The sequence below is a fragment of the Lates calcarifer genome, unplaced genomic scaffold, assembly GCF_001640805.2.
Source record: "Lates calcarifer isolate ASB-BC8 unplaced genomic scaffold, TLL_Latcal_v3 _unitig_1350_quiver_2866, whole genome shotgun sequence".
Lineage (NCBI taxonomy): Eukaryota > Metazoa > Chordata > Actinopteri > Centropomidae > Lates > Lates calcarifer.
Genome location: NW_026115461.1, coordinates 1 through 18,868, shown reverse-complemented (window position 1 = coordinate 18,868; position 18,868 = coordinate 1). Strand labels below are relative to the sequence as shown.

Genomic DNA, 18,868 nt, shown 5'->3' with positions numbered 1-18,868 from the left:
ATTTTCTTTTTAAATGAGCAAGGAAATAAGTGCAGTGTACCTTATGGTCGTAGAGGGCATCCACGAGCGTTATGAGCCGCCTGGCTTGAGTTTTCTTGTTCAGCGTGAGCAGAGGAATGTGTCGAATAAAGACGGTGTCAAACAGCCTGGATATCTCCAGGTAGTCACTGGCCCCTAAAGGCTGAAACATTTACATTCAAAAATGGACGTCAAAATATAACAGCTGCTATTTATTTAGATCTCAAAAAGCAGGATTTCTGATTTCAGATTACTTCTAGTTTAAGTTGCTGTTAGTTTTTGTCTGACATCTGTCACTGTCACACAGCAACTCCTCTGATTTCTTTGGTTTGCCTCAGCCCCTACAGAGACACTAGTGAGTCAATCACTGAAAACACAACACAACAAGAACTGTTCAAACCTGTTGAACTTTAAATTCTGGTTGAGTTCCCAGTGTTTCAAAAGACACCAAATAGGCTGAGGCTAAACAGCAGGGAAGGCTTTATAAACTGATTTAATATGATGGTGAGGCAGTGGAAATTTGGTATTTCAATATTTTATGCAATATGACGATATTGTAGCTTCAACGAAGCTTTCCAGCAGTGCATAAGAAATACAATGTATATGACACTGTTATATAGTGAGGATTTAGATCTTACAATACAAAGACTTTTTTAACTTTAGAGTTTATGATGACTTTATAAGGGTTATTATAGCTGGACTGTGTCAACAATATGGAGAAATCCAATTATATTGCAAACCTAAAGATTCACACATTTGTAAGTTTTCAAACGCAACCTGAAATTCCTCTGGAAACTGCTTGTGCTTTTTAAAATCTTTTAAAATGCTTTTTTTTAATTTGTTTTTGATTCAACACAACAATAACATCCTGAACACTGACAGCAACGTAAGCAAAAACCTGATTTCTACTAAAAAGAATGCAAAACCAAGAAAAAATCAACACATTTTAAAAGTATGTATACACTAAAAGGCCAAATAATCCAAGATAGAAGTCAATACTGATGTACAGAGGGAGTTTTATAACAGTTATGTTTTTTAAAAAGACTTACTCTGTCACACAGCTCCTCAAATGTACAGTCTGCTATGGTCCACAAGCTTTGTTCAGACGGACTTTTCTGTTGTGAACATTCATAACTCTTGGTCGTGTTACTGTGAGGAAATGTAATATGGTAAATACAGAAAAAAAAAGAATTAAGTCAGACATCATTTGAAAGTCAACTTACTGTCATTCTGCTTAAAAGCCAGCTCATCAAACATCTTGTCCAGTGTCGCCTCTGCATCAGGCTCACTGGAGCTACAAGAAATGTAACAGGGAAACATTAAATACAAAAAACATAAAACCAGCAGATCAAACTGTTTTTAGTGAATGTTTTACAAGAGGAATTTCTTACAGAAAGTAGAGTTTTCCAGCAGAGGGTCTGTTCCTCTTGCGGTAATCTATCCCAGAATCCAGACGAAGTGTTTGGCAATATTTCTGCACGCAAGAGACAAATGATTAAAAACAGGAGCCTTTAAAAAGTTAAAAAAGAGATTCAATATGCCTGTGACAACCAGCAACTGAATTACTTGATTCTCAGTGAAAAATAACACATTCTTACCTGTAACACGGCAATAAAAGGCACAAAGTTGACTCTCTGTAGCCCATTTTTATACAAGTCTGAGGGAAGATGACAAATAAGATTTTATTTACATTTACTTGAAATGGTTTGTTAAATCTCTTTATTGCTTTAAAAAGTGTTAATGTCTTGACCGCTGACAGATTCTGTGGCGATGCAGTCTTAGGTAGTAACAGATTAACTTAAATTTTTCCATGTCAGAAATTTGCAGTACCCCACTATGACTTTAATTTGATGAAACTGACTCTATCATGTGTAGAGTCATGTGGTTTATACAGTATGTGTTACATTTTAAATCACAGATAACTGTAAAAAATCTGATCATATTTGAAGGAATATGGATTCAACTTGAATAGGACTAAATACTCACAACCTTTAATTCATTTTACAAAACCACAAAAACGTTTTAATGTGTTTTTTTATGTAGAACAAAGGCATGCAAGTTTTAAATATATAATATTAGACTGGTATTATGACACTTGCTCTTTACCTTCAGGAGGACGATTAGAAGTGGCCAACGACAACGACTCCGTTCAGAAACAGATTTTCAAAAAGCTGCTTTGAGAATCATGGCATCCAGCGATATCAGTGACCTGAAATATATGATAGAAATTAATCAACTTTGATTACAGCCAAAAATGTACAGACAAACCAGACTCCCTTTAAAAAAAAAAAAAGGACTCCATCACTGTGTTATGTAGAAAACACTGAGAGATCATTACTGAAACTCATCAAAGCACAGAAGACAAGCCTCCTTCACTGATCTCCTCAGCTACTGGAGCAATGGGGTCGTAGGATTTGGCCATTTTCCCTGCTTTTCTCTTTGGCATACTCTGCTTTAGCCGATGGATCCCTGAAAACCAAGTGTGTAGTTCTACAGTTTATAAATACAAATGAACACAGACAAATACAGGAGCTGAAAACCAGTGAGCTGAAGGTAAAACTAACAGGAAAACACAAACCTCCACTGTCAGTAAATGCACAATTTCTACTCCTTTTTTGGATCTAAGAGTTCACACGTAAAGTTTACGAATTCATTTATGCATTTTTAGCACAGTAGAATTATATTTGCTGTGTATTTCTGATTATAGTTATTTTTGACTTGAGATGTGGAAGAGACAGAATAGTTTCACACAACCTGTTTGTGCTTTGTCAGCAGTATACATATATAACACAACACATATGCAGTGCTTTAAATGTAACAAAACTGAAATGTGGTGACTAAACAGGAAGCATAAGCTCAGTTCAGCAACCACAGTGCTGCGTTGTTCTACAGACTTTGAATATAGCATGTAGTGAAGCGCTTATTTCAGCAGCTGTATTGAAACAAGACATTGGACATTAACATGAAATACAACTAAATTACACCACTACTGTGACGTGTTGTCATCATTTTTGAACACACACAGTTTAAAGGATGCACAGTGTCACAGATGCAAACAGCCCTGCACAGAGCTGCTGATTCAGTGGATTGTCTGTAACTATTGACAGGTGATTTAATGAGTTGACTTAATGAGTAGGACAAGAGACAGTGTCACCCTCTGGTGGTAGCACCTCAAAGACAAATGAATTGCCGATGTAAAATTGTTTACATTTTTTTTTTTTTTTTTACAGAGGCAGTGATGTCAGATGGATTTGTCTCAACCTTGTTAATGTTAATACTACTTTGAAAAAAAGATAAACATTGACAAGAATAAAGATGCTTTTCAAGCAAAAACACAAGAACTACATTTTTAACAAACTGCCATTTTTTACATCTATTTTGTACCAAATATAAGGAAATACATCTTTGATGTTTTCTTTCCACTGCAGTAACCAGCTTTTACAGCTTGAAGCACAAATTCCACCTTTTGGAACAAAACCCTTTCAAAGCTGATTTATCTGCCCCCTAGTGGCTGTTGGGAGCAGAAAAAGTCAAAAAAAAAAAAGGCAACAATGCACAGAGTTGGCTACGCTACTACCTGAAACACTGCTCAACTGTGAAAGGGCTTCACATCTGTGACACTGTGCTGCCTCTGGAAATGATGTATACTCACTTTTATGCACATCCAACATAAAGCCGTGGAAATGAACCCTCTTTTTCTTCTCAGTCTCCGCATATGAATAAAACATGTCCATGACCATAGTTTTTCCCTGTACCTGAAACAATGAAAAGACCATGTGAGTCAAGAACGAATTAAGCCACAAAAATACACAAGTTATCAGAAATTAGACAAACTAGATTTAGATTTTACAACTCTGTGTTCCTTACCAACATCACCGTAAATGTAGTAGCCTTTTGGAGCTTTGGGTTTTGTGAAGAACTGAAAGATGTGAGGAGAGAGAAAAAATTAAACAGCAATAAAATATGAATGAGTAATTAATTTAAAAAAACAAACAAACAAAAAAAAAAACAGGTGCTAATGGGTAACAAAACAAGAGCAAAAAGTGTAAGAGTACATGATTCATTTTTTTAAAAATACTCCTGAAACCACCTACAAAGATGATAAGCCTGCATTTACATATAACACAGACTGGTGGTGGGTGATAGACATGGAACCTTTAATATGCATGTATAAGAACTACTTAAATATGAAGCAGTTTAACTCTAGTTGGACATTTTGTGGTTTTAAACAGAGTTAAATAAGAGTCAGCATGGTGACCCTTCACTGTGACATGAGATTTAAATGGGATTTGTATATATGAGGCCACTTGTTACACTTGTTACTAGTCCAATTTTTCAAAACACAAATTTTAATCAAATACCTGCAGAAACAGTTCTATGCAAAACTCAGCTTTGCCTGCTGTTAAGCATGAGGATGGAAATATTATTCTCTGAGGCTGTGCAGCAGCAAGTGACACAGGAAACATTGCATGGATAGAGGAAATGATGGTTTCCACTAAACACCAGCAAATTCTGGATGCAAATGTCCTGAAGTCTGTCAACAAAGTGAAACTGAAAAAGACCCCCACATCACTGAAAATCTGTGGGTAGCTCTTAAACACGCTGTGTGTGTGCAGTACAAAGAAAAAGATCTGCAGTAAGAGTGGGTGAAAATTAATGAACCAGGAATAAAGACTCGTAGCTGCAAAAAGCGCTTGCAAGATGTGACATCTGCCAAAAGCAGGGTTACTACATTTGTACATTACATTTATTCTCCTTATTTGGAAGTTGACTGCACATTAACATTTAAAGAGAGGCTTGTTTGTAATGTTTGTTTGCTACAGGGGCTGTGTTTACTTACTTCCACTTCAAAAATTGACATTATTTCAGATAATTAATGGCTTATGAATAAAAGCATGAGAACATCAGTAATCACCGGGCGTTTCTCTCTACCTTGGAGAATATGGATGTCGGTGTGTTGCTGTATCCTTTGAGTGTTTTGTGCAGCTCGTCCAGTTTCTGTAGCACCGCTTTCTGATGCTCGTCCTCCCGCAGTGTTCCGTCTCTGATCAGCCTGCTGTAGTGATCCAGAGGGCCGCTGAACCCGGCGACGTTCACACCACCCTCCTCCACCGCCTGCTGAGCTTTCACGGAGTAACCTTTGTAAATTACAATAAACACAGAGAGTAGTGGGGAGCTGAGCTCGACTCTTTACTCCTGAAATGTTCGCAAATCGATGCGGAAAGTTACAATAATGTCGCCCTTGTGGACGAAGACCAAAGGTTAGCAGGGGACAACTGGTCTGACAGCTGACAGGACAGGATAATCCTCATGAAAACAGCAAGTTGAGATAGTAAAACGGGTCAAATAATTATGACCAAGCTAGATTTATTGGGAGTGTGTTTGAACTAGCTAACTTAAAAGTACCGCTAGGTTGACTTTTAGTCTGTTTATACCACCGGAAAAACCGTTTTAACGCTTTAACCGTCACAGCGACTCAACAAAAACTCGTCTCACCTCGTCTGCAGAGCTCCGTTAAAGACTTTAGCAGCTTTTTGGAAGAATATTGCTCCGTAAAAAGACACTTGAAGCCCAGTAACGCTGAGGGTGACATTTTTAAAGACAGCGGCACGCGCACCGCCATCTTGCTTTCAAATTGCGTCAACGTAACTTTATTGACAAAGACAAAACAGACAAACGTCAGCCAGCAGGGGGCGACATTTGTCTCAGTTCTACATATTGGATTTTATTATTTCTCTTTTTGGAAAACAACATGTGAATGAAGAAATGTTATAATAATATCACGAATACACACAGTGTTGTGATAGCATTATAATCAGCAGTTTGGTAGTAGTAATAATAATAATAACAATAATAATAATAATAATAATAATAATAATAATGGCTTGAAATTATGATGATAGAAACAAAGCCAGGTAAGTTTATTCTATTCTACAACAATCCAATATCTGTCAACAACAAAGCATTTCAGAGTGCTTTACATTGCACATAAAAAGAAATTGAGACACAAGGTGAGGAGTAAAGGAAGCAGCAATAATGAGTAATATATCCAGGGCTGCAAATAATGACTGTTCTCATTATCGATTCATCTGACATTTATTTAACTGGATTAATCATTTATTGTATAAACTACAATACAGGTGTAGTGTGAGCATGGTGCAAAAATATGATTAATTGGGACCAAGATTTATTTTATCAATTATCCCTTTTATCTATATCATTTTGTTGATTAATCAATTAATATCTTGAAGAAGGCCTATTAGAATTTGCCACAACTCAGATGTTTTGTTTTGTCTGATTAACAATCAAAATTCTAATTTTCTAATATCACGTCTGACAAAGAAAAGCAGAAACTCCTCACATGCAAGATGCTGGAACCAAATGTTTGGCATTATTGCTTTAAAAAATGACAAAAATTAAACTATAAAAATGTGAGAATAATGTATAATAACACCACTGTGTACCCACAACAGAAAAAGGGGAAAATAACATTTCTATTTTCATATTTTCCTATGAATATTCTCATTATAACGAATAGCAGAAACTCTGTCCTCAGTCCAATTATACCTCCACAGCACTGAGCTGGAGCTGCAGACAAAACATGGCAGACAACAGTCAGGGTGTTACAAGGCTTACAGGCTTGTTGCCATGACAACAGAGGACCCCCTCCACCCCCCTTCTCTCTCTCTCTCTCTCTTTCGGGCACACACACACACACACACACAGACACACACAGATATATACAGTATTACAGTGGAATCCGCCTTGCTCTGAGATCCGTGCTCTGCTATTGGAAGCAGGAAAAATAAAGGAAATACAGCACGGAGCGTAGGGATACTCCACATCTCCACATCTGTTTTGGATGGTGAGTGCCTTCTGACCGGTTATTGTTTGTTTACATTCTGTATCCTATGACAAATCTGCTTAAAACAAGATCATTTTTAGTGTTATAAATCGCAGCTTCTTCAGTCTGGTTAGCTGCTGCTGCTGCTGCATGGAGGATGTGCCACATGTTTCTTTTCTTTGCAGCTTCTTCTTCTTCTTTTTTAAAGATTAGGGTGGAAGCTGTCATCGTAATGGTAATTCATAGCTGGGTAGCCATGGTGAAGTCAATTTCCCCCTCCCTCTGCCACTGCTGAATGCATTAGTCTAATGAGATGTCTGCAGCCTGTGTGCCGAGGAGCAGCAGCAGCAGCAGCAGCAGCGGCAGCAGTGTGTTAACCAAAAAGGGGGACGAGGAAAAAAGCCACAGACAGAAAGAGCAAGATGGCTTTCCCTGCATTGTGAGGGATTTAGCTTTATAGTCACCTTTAGGCTCCTGGGATTTAAGACTAAAGGGCTTGGCTCTTGGGCTTTCACAATAGAAGATAGCAGGTAATAGACACCCCCCTCCCTCTCTCTCCCTCTCCCTCTCCCCCCCCTCTCTCTCAGGTTTATTGGTGTGTTATCAGTGCAGGATGGAGGTGCTGTTTCCTCCATTGCTCTTGCATGGCTGCCTTTTTTGTTGTTTGATTATTATGGTGCTCTGCTAAATTCTGCTCCTCTCACCACATTGCTCAGCTGAGTCTTCTGCAGTCTGTTAGTGTTGGATGTTGCTGTTTGTACAAGCCATTCTGCCTCCTCTGTGTCTGCTCGTAATTGATGCTAATGCTGCTCTCTGTAATATGTATAGCTGCTGAGGAGGAGGAGGATTAATGTGTGAGTAAAGTGCATGTTTTGATGCGTTTCTGTGGCCTGAGCTCAACGGTTGTTTCCTTTGTCTCCAGCTCCAAATGAGTGTACCTGCAGCAACGGCACAGAAATCAGACGGCAACAACAGTGAAATGCAATCAGCTGCAGTGGCTCCCTCCTTCATCCCCAGCCAGTCGGGGAAGATACCGGGCAGGAAGAGAGGGAGACCCCCGCTCCGCAATGTCGCCAAGATGGATTTTCCTAACCGTTACCCGGAATCGCTCCCTCCACTCAAAGTGCCAAAGAAGAGGGGGAGAAAGCCGGGCTTCAAGGTCAGCCAGATTATGGAGGGTGGGGGGAGACAGAGGGGTGGTGAGATGTGGTGTGGGGATGCAGTGTGTTTAAAAATGCATGTGTACACAGAAAGCCACAGACACACAGGCTCCATGCCCTTCAGATTTTGTGGGACCCCAGTGTAACAGAGAGAGTCTTAACATCTGTGAGGCTTTGTTCTCCTGTAGTCAAATACTATGGAAACATTTAAAGGGGAAGTCATTTGTTATAAATATCTATGTTCTCTATTCATAAATACACACAAAACTCATCATCTGTAGCATAAAAACTACAGCTTTATACATACATACATTATACATCCTGATTATTCTACCATCCTCCTCCCTACATCATTTAGCATCTGCAAATAAACGATAAGCCAGAAATAAACACAGGAATGCAAAACACATTTTTCTCTCTCTGCAGCTCAAACCCAGGATGGTGATGACACCGTTGGCTATTTCTCCACCCAGCAGCACCCCTGAGCCTGATATGAGCTCCATTCCTCAGGATGCTGCCACCATCCCCCACTCTGCCACGCCCCAGGTGCTCACAGGTGAGACACAAAACAGTTTGAAGAGGCATTAACTGACTTTTTTTCGCTTTAAAATCCAGTCTGGATTTGTTTTAAAGACACTAAAAGATCAAATAAATCAGTACAAAAGATAATTAAGGTTCAGTTTCTTTTCTATCTCCACTGTATTTTTCTCTCTATTAGTCTGTATCTACATCAACAAGCAGGCCAACACAGGCCCCAACCTGGACAGGAAGAAGATCCAGCAGCTCCCTGATCACTTTGGACCCGACAGGCCCTCCGTGGTGTTGCAGCAGGCCGTCCAAGGCTGCATCGACAGCGCCTTCCAACAGAAAACGGTGTTCACTCTTCTCACACAAGGCTACGGGGGAGAAAAAATATCAGGTGTTGTACAGAGACCCCCCTCAGGTGTTGTTTTCTGTTTGCTTAATACCCTTCAATAAATTTCTTACCACTTTATAACCTGAGGTGAAACTGAGAAAAAAAACTACAATTAGTAAAAGTTTATGACCTAGTTTGTAAGAAAGTGTATCTGAGCTGAGCTGTTGTTTCAAGTGGTTTCTCCCTGCTTCCCTCTTGCAGCCACATTTGATGGGAAGCAGCACCTTCTGAGCCTCCCCGTGGTGAACAGCATCGACTATGTGCTTCGTTTCCTGAAGAAACTCTGTCGCAGCTTGCACTGTGAAAACCTCTTCAGTGATCAGCCCATTACCCAGCACAGTGGTGGCTCCTACCAGTCAGATGGTACTTGTAAATTGTGACTTGAATAGAAGATGCTGTGCTGACATAAACAAATTTTTTCCAGCTCATTTTGACTCAAATCTTGTCTTCAGCTGAAACGTCCATGGCTGAGGACTACCATTTAGACCAGTCGGACGGCAAGCGCTACTCCGTGGACCCTGGTGACTCTGCTTTCAGCTCCATAAGCTCGTCCTACTCGCCAAAGCCCTCCTACGGGTTTCGCTCGTCACAGCAGTTCCCCAACGGCTCGGCCTCCATGAGCATGTGCAGGCAGTCGTCCACCAGCCCAAACACGTTTCCAGAGAGCAACAGGACAGGTGAGAAGTCACAGTACAACAAAACCAAGAATATTCTCAGTTATTCAGGTCTTGATTATCCAATAAGGGTTGAATCGAGGGTAACTGGACTTGGTTGAGAGGTGAGACGTCTTCACGTATGTACAAGAAAATCCAGTTGCCCTGAATTCAACCCTTCTTGGAAAACCAAGATTGAGGTAGAAAAGTAAAGCTTGTTCCTTTCCTCTGTCCTCCCAGGAGGTTATAATGTGTCTCCAGAGTCCCAGGAGTCCAAAGCTCCACCCAATAAGGACCCATCCACCTGGTCTGTGGAAGACGTTGTCTGGTTCATCAGGGATGCAGACCCCCAGGCTCTTGGCCCACATGCGGACGTCTTTAGAAAACATGTAAGTCCAGTGTGCTCTCGATTTAATTTGCCAGACTGAATAATCCAGTTGAAATCATCTCTAATTTGAGACCAACTTCTTCTTCTTCTCTCAGGAGATCGATGGAAATGCCTTGTTACTCCTAAAGAGCGACATGATCATGAAGTACCTGGGACTGAAGCTGGGACCAGCCTTGAAGCTTTGCTACCACATCGACAAACTAAAGCAGACTAAGTTCTGAAAACCTTCCACGATTATGTCTCCCCCCTTCTTGAATCCAAGAGTACATCTGAGTAGGATTACGTCTGGGGAGCCCAGGTGTTGGGTCTCCGGGCGTGAGGTGAGCCACTTTCTTTGGGGTCCTCAGAAGCAGGTGTCACTTCCTTTTCTGCCACAAACGTGTAAAAGCAAAAAGGCTGCTATTTTTACAGTTAATGTAAAATCCAAGAAAGCCCAAGAAGACCGTCTTTTATGAAGACGATTGTAAACTAACAAAATTATGAATAATAGGAGCAGAGTAAGAACAGGATTGAACTTAACGCTGATATCAGTGGTGATACGATAGGGCTAATATGAATGTTGTTTTCTCCAGCATTTTATGTGACAACAACCAGGCTGAATTTTTAATATATTATTCCCAACTAACACAAGAAACATGGTTGTTTTTTTAACTCTACAAAAAACATTATGTGAACATTACTTAAAGCTGCAGTAACACATTTTTTGGCCACTAGGGGGCAGCTGAAACACATTGTGAACACCACACTGACATATCAGCATCCTTTAAAGTTGATATGGAGACTTATTAGCAAACAGTTACTTATTTACACATCCAGCAGTTATGGAGCAACAACATTATGATTCATTTGGAGTCATGTTTCTGAATCACAGAGAATTTTGACTCTCGTTTAACTCTCGTTTGGTCATTTTTTAAAATATATTGCTCTTTAGCTGCTAGCAGCTAGTCTTTAACGGTGTCTGTCTGCTGTTTTGTGCTGAGCAGGTAGTGTGCAATGGGTTTTTATAGAGGTTTTGCTGAAAACAGATGCCTCATGTGGCCAAAAGCAAGGCTAAAAGAGCAGTGAGAGTCAACAAAAACAGTAACGTTGTGCTCTGGAGAGTCCAAAGTTCATCACTTTGAGCAATTTCAAGCTATCATTCGATAGGTTGTTATTATATTGATTTTAGGTGCTTTAAAGTGGAAAAGCATTTAAAGAGGGGGATAAAAAGAAAAGTGACACCCCTCACTTCTGGGCACCCTAAAGGAAGTGGGGACCCGACTCTTTTCCCATTGGCTTGTGTACCTGGGATCCACAGACTTGAGAGCTGCAGTTGGATCCTGATACAGATTTTTTTTGAAGATTTCCATGATGTCATGTAGTGATAATTACAAATCCACCCCTCTCTCTCTCTGCCTCTCCTTCTCTCTCTCATCTTTAACTTACTTGCTCTACTTTTGGCACAGATTTTGGACTAGAAATCTTCAGATTGTGGAATGCATTCACCATATACAAACATTAACATAAATGTAATCAGTAAAAGAGGGCCAGTGTAAGAAAACGTTTTGTCTCACAAACCTCCATGAGCAGCACAACTGTTGGCTGCATGCAGATTTCATTATATATATATACAGCATATATGTATTCATCATCTGACAAGAAATGTATAACAGAAAACACTTTATACCTTAAGACTACTTTCACTTTGTCAAATCTCACTATAGGATCTTGTTTACTTGTGTTTACCAAGCTGAAAACATATCTATAACTGTACTGAAAAATGGTGCATTAAATACTACATTGCTTTTTGATTGAGAGATTTAGAGGATCATTTTGATACTATTTTTTCACATTACTGTGTAAGGAAAAAAAGTAATGTTCCCATTGGATTTGTCATTCTTTTTTATTATAATTTTAATATTAAAAAACAGTATAACCTAAACAAACATAACATAGAATGACAGTAGCTCTCTTGTTACTATATATAAAGAAAAATGAGAGCATCGTGAACGTGATATATTTATGTTTCAATATGCAAGATTGTTACATGCCAATTATCTCCATAGGCTCTTCATGTATACTCATAAGAACGTTTTTTTATTTCATATGTTTCTATGTTTTTATCAAGCATCAGTGTTGATACAGAAGTTGTCAAAACACATAAAACACGTAAATGTTACACTAAGAAAACCTAAAACGGCCATGTAAATGGGTATATAATATAGTATTGCTTTTGTATACCACTTTTGGTGTACAGTATGCATCCTTTTTTAATCAATTAACCTTTGTAAGTGAATGCTGCTGTAAAGATATTACATGTAAGCCATGCCTAGTGAGATCAAGCTAAGGTGTTTTATTTTGAAAATCACTATGAATAAGAGTTTTAGAGAAAGCTGAGTGGATCAGTACTCTATGCTGGTGCTAAAAGTTATCTATGTATTTAACTGTTTGCTTTTGTGTTTGTGAGATGTAAAGGAAATCTTATGTGTATACTGTACCGTATGTGAGTATTAAATTAAGAAATCAAGTAATCAGAGCTTTGTGTGTGAGACAGGCTTTTTTATTTCAGTGCTTTACTGAAAGAGCCGGTTTCTTCGGCTTGCTGAGCAAAGATTATCACTCGTTTAGAAGCCTAAATGGATCCAGATTTGGATTTGGGTCCTCACAACTGAGAATTATTTTGGCTGGGAGCCTCATCTGTGCTTCTACACATGATTTAACAAAGGTGACCTATATCTGTGGTTCCCAAACTGGTGTCCAGGGACCTCTCCGGGGGTCCTTGCAGGGCTCCCAGAGGCTCCCCGGAAAAATGAGGGGCGTTTTTTCTTCTTTACAGCAGATTAGCATACTGAGAGAATACCACAGGTTTCATACTTTCAATGTACCTGTGGTCAAATTCACACCTAACAGCAAAAGTCTTCCTAAAAATAAACTTATTGGGAACTTGTCCAGTGCTGATTTGGGTCTTTGGCCTATATCATCACCAGGATTGAGTCAAGTTGTTGACAAGATTAAATTATGGTATTATTTTAGTCATTTCTGGACCAAAAATCACAAACCAACTGCAACAATGATGGTGTTAAAGGAATAGTTCAGCATTTTGGGAAATGGGCTTATTCACTGTCTTGCTGACTCAGACATTCAGAGGAAAATCACACTCATGTCTGTTAAATATGAAGCCACATACAGACTGGAAACAGCTAGCCTGGCTCCGTCGACAGGTAATAATATCCACCTGCCATTTATATCTTGCTTGTTAAATATTTACAAACACTGAAGTGTGTATTGATCTTCTCATCTCACTCAGCAAGAACACAACAAAGCATATTTCCCAAAATGACACACTCTTGCTTTGCTTTTTCAACAAAGGCCAGCGAGATCAAGTTATTTCCCCAAGAAATTTACAGTCACCTCAAACCATTTGTCACAGGTCGCAGTTAACATGGAGGACACTGAGGTCGTGTCCTCAGCATGGCCAGATTAACCTGGAAAATATACTTTTGGGTCCTGTTGTTCCCATCAGGTACAATATACAGAGGACAGCATACATGAAAACTTCATTATATTTCATACAAAGACCAGATTTTTCTCCTGTGCTGAAATACTACTACTACTACTACTGATAGTTAGCTTGTGGTAACCTTATTTAATCTATGCACCATGTGAGCACAATACAAAGTAAAAGAGACATGGGGGCTACAGGTTTTGACAGGTTTTTATCAAAGGACCCAGCTGTGACCCGAAACCTAAAGCGAGACTTTAGTGTAAATTCCCAAACAAATGAGCAAAAAAAAAAAACACCAACTAAACTGGACCCAGTTATCCTCTAAGACTCGGTGTATATTTTATAACCTGACTCCACAATTAGTTTGATAAAATATCATTAAACTGGACTCATATCAATGATTTAGAAGGTTTTGGTTTTGAAACTGAGTCTACGGTAAATGAGCATGAAGATTCATTCATGACCTTGGAAGAAGACTGGGGGATACAGCTGAAAGCTCTGGGAATAGGTAAATAATTAGCTGCTTTTAGAATGAATGCTTTCATGCTGGGGAATATAAACCTACAGTTGTGCTGTTAACTGAATAAATATGAAAAAAAAAGATAATTAAATTGTATTTTTCTCTTGGTGTGTGGTTTACATCTGTTGAGGGGTGGGGTTGAGGTGACTCGTGCCCTGCACACAGTCAACATGGGGCTTTCAGGGGCCCCTGGTTGGTTTTTCCCAGCCTCGGTTTTAGTCACGAAATCCCATTAAGCTTCTTAAAGCCACGGTTAATGACCATTGGACTGAAATATTTCGTCCTTCAGTTTACTGACTCTAAATTCCTGATTAGTGAATTATCTTATTGACGCATCTCACAATCGAAAAAAATCAAAAACAACAAACCACAACCTCCCCACCACCACCACGTTTTATTTCCTGCTGATGAAATCTCAGGCTGACCATCCTCATCGCGATGAAGGATCCGGTTATAAAGTGACAGGATCCAGCTGAACCCAAACGGAGCAGCAGAGCAACAGTGAACTTATGATCAGGCTGTGATGCACACGGGTGACGCCGCGCTCCTGTAGTCGCATAAACCAAAGACTGGCGTGGGATCGGTCCCTGCTGCGCCTCATCTGGAATAACGTCGGGAAAATCCAGAAATTTCATTAGCGGGTGGTAATTTTTTTTCCTAAGGAGGCGAGCAGTGTTGAGAATAATCCCTTTGGGCAAACGTTTCCATCGGAAGGGGGTTTTCTGTACTTTGCAGAAGCCAGAGCAGATTTATTCCGATAGAGAATCACCAAATATAGGCTGTAAAAAGGTAAGGAGTGACTGCCTGTGAGATGTACATGTCATGTGTTAGATGTTCACATTATAGCTGCAGCGAGCGGTGAATGGTTTATGTTAACGTGTCACGCATTATTTTCATATTTTTCCTTCTGTTGGATGAATGGGATCGAGCAGAGAGGGCTGGCACACTGGCACCTGCGCATCCCTTAAAATAAACCTCTGCGTTTTGCCTGGAAACAACCAGAAATAAAAAATTACACAGAAATCAGACAGCGAGGGATCATTTGTCGAATTAAGAAAATGTCATCAAGATTTGTGTGATTTAATTGGCTTTTTTATGATCATCTGATGTGGCTCTGCGGCGGCACAGACGGAGCTGTAATGTGGTTTTAAAAATAGGTCTGTTTGGTTATGAAATTTTGACATCTCTTCTCGCCCCGGTGCTCACGGAAAAGATGTCATTAGGAGCAGGATGGTGGGATCTAATCTGAAAATACTCTCACTGCGTCGTTTCCATCGGAATGCAGCAGCAGCAGCAGCAGCAGCGTCTCTCCCTCCGCTCTCACAGGAGGCGGTTAGCTTTAATAGCATTAACTCAGATGCATTGCCCAAAGCGTGAAATAAAACAGCATCTGTTTGGCCTCTGATCGGGCAGAACAAGTCGTTCACACCGGTTGGCCTGTGCGATATGTGGCGGATATTTTCTCCGCAGATACACGCGATGTCGAGCCGTTTTCTCAGCTCAACGCTCCGTGAAACAGTTTCATTTTGTCATCCTTTCCCCCCTGAAAAAAAAAAAATGTTTTCCTCAAGGTCATTCACCGAAGCCTATTTTAGAGATTAAACCCAAGATTGGCTGCTGTAATTACCAATCAGGCTGGTCGGTGGTGGTGATGTGCCACACAGGGATGAACATTAAAGGCTGTGGTTTGCAGTGATTTTAGCTGCAGCACACATTTCTGCTGTTTGTTGTGGGAAGGCCTGAGCCAATGCATGCTGTGGTGGTGGAGCTGGACCAGCCTGCTGTCATGCTGCTGCTGCTGCTGCAGAGATGTGAACCATATGTTGGTCTCAAGTGATGAAGGTTCTCACAATGGCCTGTGTTCACATATGCAAATTATACTCTGCTGTCTCATTTGTTAAATTATGTATTGAGAATTGACGCATTCCTGGCCACTGTATGTCATTTACAACATCACGAGTCAATAATTCATGAATGTGGGCTTCTGACAGGCTGCTCCGGTGTGGCTGTTCAAGTTGTCATGATTGCTACAGCCGGCACTCAGTGTGGATAAGAGACTAACCCAGGCAGATCTGGTCGAAGGATTTCCCACGATTGGCTTAAACGCTACATCACATACATTACAGGCCAGTCAGTTATAAGCCATATTCCCCAACTGATCCAGATTATAGAAGGCCCCCTTTGTGTGTTCCTGCACGTTGTCCGTCCCCAGATCTCTGGGTTTACTGCAGCAGTGCCTCTCGTACAACCAAGCGCAGGCTTTGTTGTCATTGTCAGGTTATAGGACAGTGTTTGCAGCAGTAACTTGATAGCAGCGATCGAACATTTGATGAACTGGATCTGACTCTGACAGTGATGATCCAGGTCAGTGCTACCCGGGCCACAGACTGGCACAAACAGGCTGAAGGGACAGAAATAGAACACGAGCACCGGGAAATATTTGCCCCCCTCCCCTCCTCAACAAAAATATAAATACGTAGAAAAAAACCAAAACAGAAATTTACTCTCTGACCTCGTGACTGAAGTGGATATAAAAAAGGTAGTTTTCTGAGCTGTGCTAGAGATTTTCATCCTGCCATCGCTCAAGCATAGATAAATGCATTATTCACGTGTTTCTTGCACCACAGGAACCATGGGAAAGCAGAACAGCAAGCTGACTCCAGAGGTGATGGAGGATCTGGTGAAGAACACAGAGTTTAATGAACATGAGCTGAAGCAGTGGTACAAAGGCTTCCTGAAAGATTGCCCCAGTGGCAGGCTGAATCTGGAGGAGTTTCCAGCAGCTTTTATGTCAAGGTTTGTGTGAACCCCATCCTCTGATCTGCCTCTTCTACACGAGCCAGAGTTATCGTTTTGAACATTTCATCATACCACGGCTATTCTCCACTATAAAACCGATGCTATAAGTGCTGTCACAACACCCTTTTTATTGAACACATCTCTCCCACATTTACAGTTCTTCCCTTATGGCGACGCATCAAAATTTGCACACAACACGCCTTCAGAACCTTTGACAAAAACGGAGACGGCACCATCGATTTCCGAGAGTTCATCTGCGCCCTGTCCATCACATCCCGTGGCAGCTTTGAGCAGAAACTCAACTGGGCCTTCAACATGTATGACCTGGATGGTGACGGCAAAATCACCAGAGTGGAGATGCTGGAGATAATCGAGGTGAGGGATTATCGAGTCATTAAGCCCTCGCTCATCAGGGGAACTGGCTCTGATTTTTTTTCCCTCATTGTTGTTATCAGTCTCCTGCACACCTGCATTGCCTTGAGTACAGACGCAGTTTCATAACGACAAAACTGCAGTTGTATTGAATTGCATTATGCCATTTCTGGAAACACAATCACTATAGTAAACCTGATATGTCTCAGTGATACTGGAACGTATTGACAGTTCCCGTAGTGATAAATGTGGTGTGTGCTTCATTCCTAAGCATCTACATCAGTGTTCCCAACCTTTGTTGTCTGCTGTACTCTCAAGTACCTCTCCATTGACACCATCTGTCTATTCAGTATGCTCAGTAAGCTGGATATAAGAGGTTATTGTTACAATCATCTTAAATTGCTGGTGTTTAGGTTGCTTTGGCCAAGTTTGCATCTGTACTACTACACTGCGTGGCAAAAGCTGGACGATTTGTGTGTACAAGCCTTATTATTAGCTATTTATTCGCTATTTTGCCAGTTTCAACAGTTAATTAATTTCCAGATAAAATAGCAACTGTTTACTTGCGACTTTTAGCCAACAACAACTATTTATCCGTTACTTTTAGCAAAAACTCTCTGTTTGGTTACTAGCTATGTTTCATACACTCTTAAAGGAGCTATTTGTAAGTTTTGCTATTGCTACATAGTCAATGTTAGCATTAACAGCTGGTAACTTAACGGTCTAGAGGAAACATTGCGAATTCTGCATTAAATTTCCTTCCTTTACTCGCCAAGAGCTGTCTCCAGCCAATATCAATCTTTTGCTTCTGTCCTATCACTTCTTTTCTTCTACTGAAGTTAGCATGCTAACTAGCTAGCTCCTGCCCATCTGTATGTGCATGTGTCATGACTATTTTGGTTCAATCATGATGGAGTGATCACATCTGCGCTAAAAGTTAGGCTAGTTTAATCAGCCCCACAAACACAAAACAAAACAACAAGGTATGAACTGAACTGAAGGGGTGTAACTGTCTGAGGAAATGTTAGCTAAAAATAATTAGCCCCTTTGACTACAAATATGGTGTTGACATGTTGCAGCTAACTCAGGTTGATTGGCAGTTTATTGTAAATTCACAATTAGCATCACACTCATTTCCAATCCTAGTTGGCTGTTTATTTTCCTCCATAATACGAATATGTGGAATTTTAGTTAAATTGAATTAATTGAATTAATAGTTTAGCTTTCTACACAACCCTTGGTAAACTGGCATAAGTAACCTCTGGGGTACAAGCACTCCTGGTTGGAAACCACTGATCCACATCCTCATGAACAAATGAAACATGTAGGCTTCACTAGATTACATAATGAAGCGCAATCCTCAGCTAATTTCTCACTGCATCTCACCCACAGGCTATCTACAAAATGGTGGGCACTGTGATCATGATGAAGATGAACGAGGACGGTTTGACACCAGAGCAGAGGGTGGACAAGATCTTCAGCAAAATGGATAAGAACAACGACGACCAGATCTCGTTGGAGGAGTTCAAAGAGGCGGCGAAGAGCGACCCGTCCATCGTGCTCCTGTTGCAGTGTGACATGCAGAAGTGAGCCCTCCCCTCGCTCGCTCCTCTCTCCCCCCCTCTGTCTGTAATCCACACACTCTGGACAGCAGCACATGTTTTAATGTCTCATTAGGTTCTCTGCCATTTCCACAGGAAAAAAAAACAATGCT

The 18,868-nt window shown here is 40.5% G+C and overlaps 3 protein-coding genes across 4 annotated transcripts; 2 read left to right on the top strand and 1 right to left on the bottom strand.

Moving 5' to 3' along the window:
• Positions 1–40: 40 nt before the first annotated feature.
• On the bottom strand, positions 41–6,668 carry LOC108888418 (AFG1-like ATPase; the record flags this gene model as incomplete). Its single annotated transcript, XM_018684404.1, is given in 16 exon segments — positions 41–181; positions 1,068–1,105; positions 1,108–1,167; positions 1,242–1,312; positions 1,410–1,492; positions 1,617–1,675; positions 2,125–2,149; positions 2,151–2,195; positions 2,197–2,227; positions 2,357–2,388; positions 2,390–2,487; positions 3,671–3,767; positions 3,869–3,937; positions 4,951–5,156; positions 5,515–5,729; positions 6,655–6,668. Coding segments are annotated over 16 exon segments (1,284 nt in total), but the record flags the coding sequence as incomplete, so codon positions are not given.
• LOC108888419 (sex comb on midleg-like protein 4) lies at positions 6,351–10,543 on the top strand. 2 transcript variants are annotated; one of them, XM_018684405.2, is made up of 8 exons: positions 6,351–6,883; positions 7,785–8,021; positions 8,449–8,578; positions 8,741–8,965; positions 9,140–9,301; positions 9,391–9,615; positions 9,832–9,980; positions 10,075–10,543. In XM_018684405.2, the coding sequence occupies exons 1-8, from the start codon at positions 6,881–6,883 to the stop codon at positions 10,198–10,200; spliced, it is 1,257 nt and encodes a 418-aa protein (XP_018539921.1). In that variant the 5' UTR covers positions 6,351–6,880; the 3' UTR covers positions 10,201–10,543. The 2 variants fall into 2 exon arrangements, with proteins under 2 accessions (XP_018539921.1, XP_018539924.1); XM_018684408.2 differs by having other exon boundaries at positions 6,353–6,883; positions 8,741–8,941.
• Positions 10,544–16,771: 6,228 nt separating this feature from the next.
• On the top strand, positions 16,772–18,862 carry LOC108888417 (visinin-like protein 1). Its single transcript, XM_018684403.2, is given in 4 exon segments — positions 16,772–16,783; positions 16,940–16,972; positions 16,975–17,157; positions 18,547–18,862. Coding segments are annotated over 4 exon segments (426 nt in total). The 3' UTR covers positions 18,745–18,862.
• Positions 18,863–18,868: the final 6 nt, after the last annotated feature.

What these genes read in the sequence shown, in the direction of transcription:
- LOC108888419 (XM_018684405.2), top strand. An exon ending in TGGCTCCTACCAGTCAGATG is followed by an intron (nt 9,302 to 9,390) that starts GTACTTGTAAAT and finishes TCTTGTCTTCAG; the next exon opens with CTGAAACGTCCATGGCTGAG. An exon ending in CGGACGTCTTTAGAAAACAT is followed by an intron (nt 9,981 to 10,074) that starts GTAAGTCCAGTG and finishes TTCTTCTCTCAG; the next exon opens with GAGATCGATGGAAATGCCTT.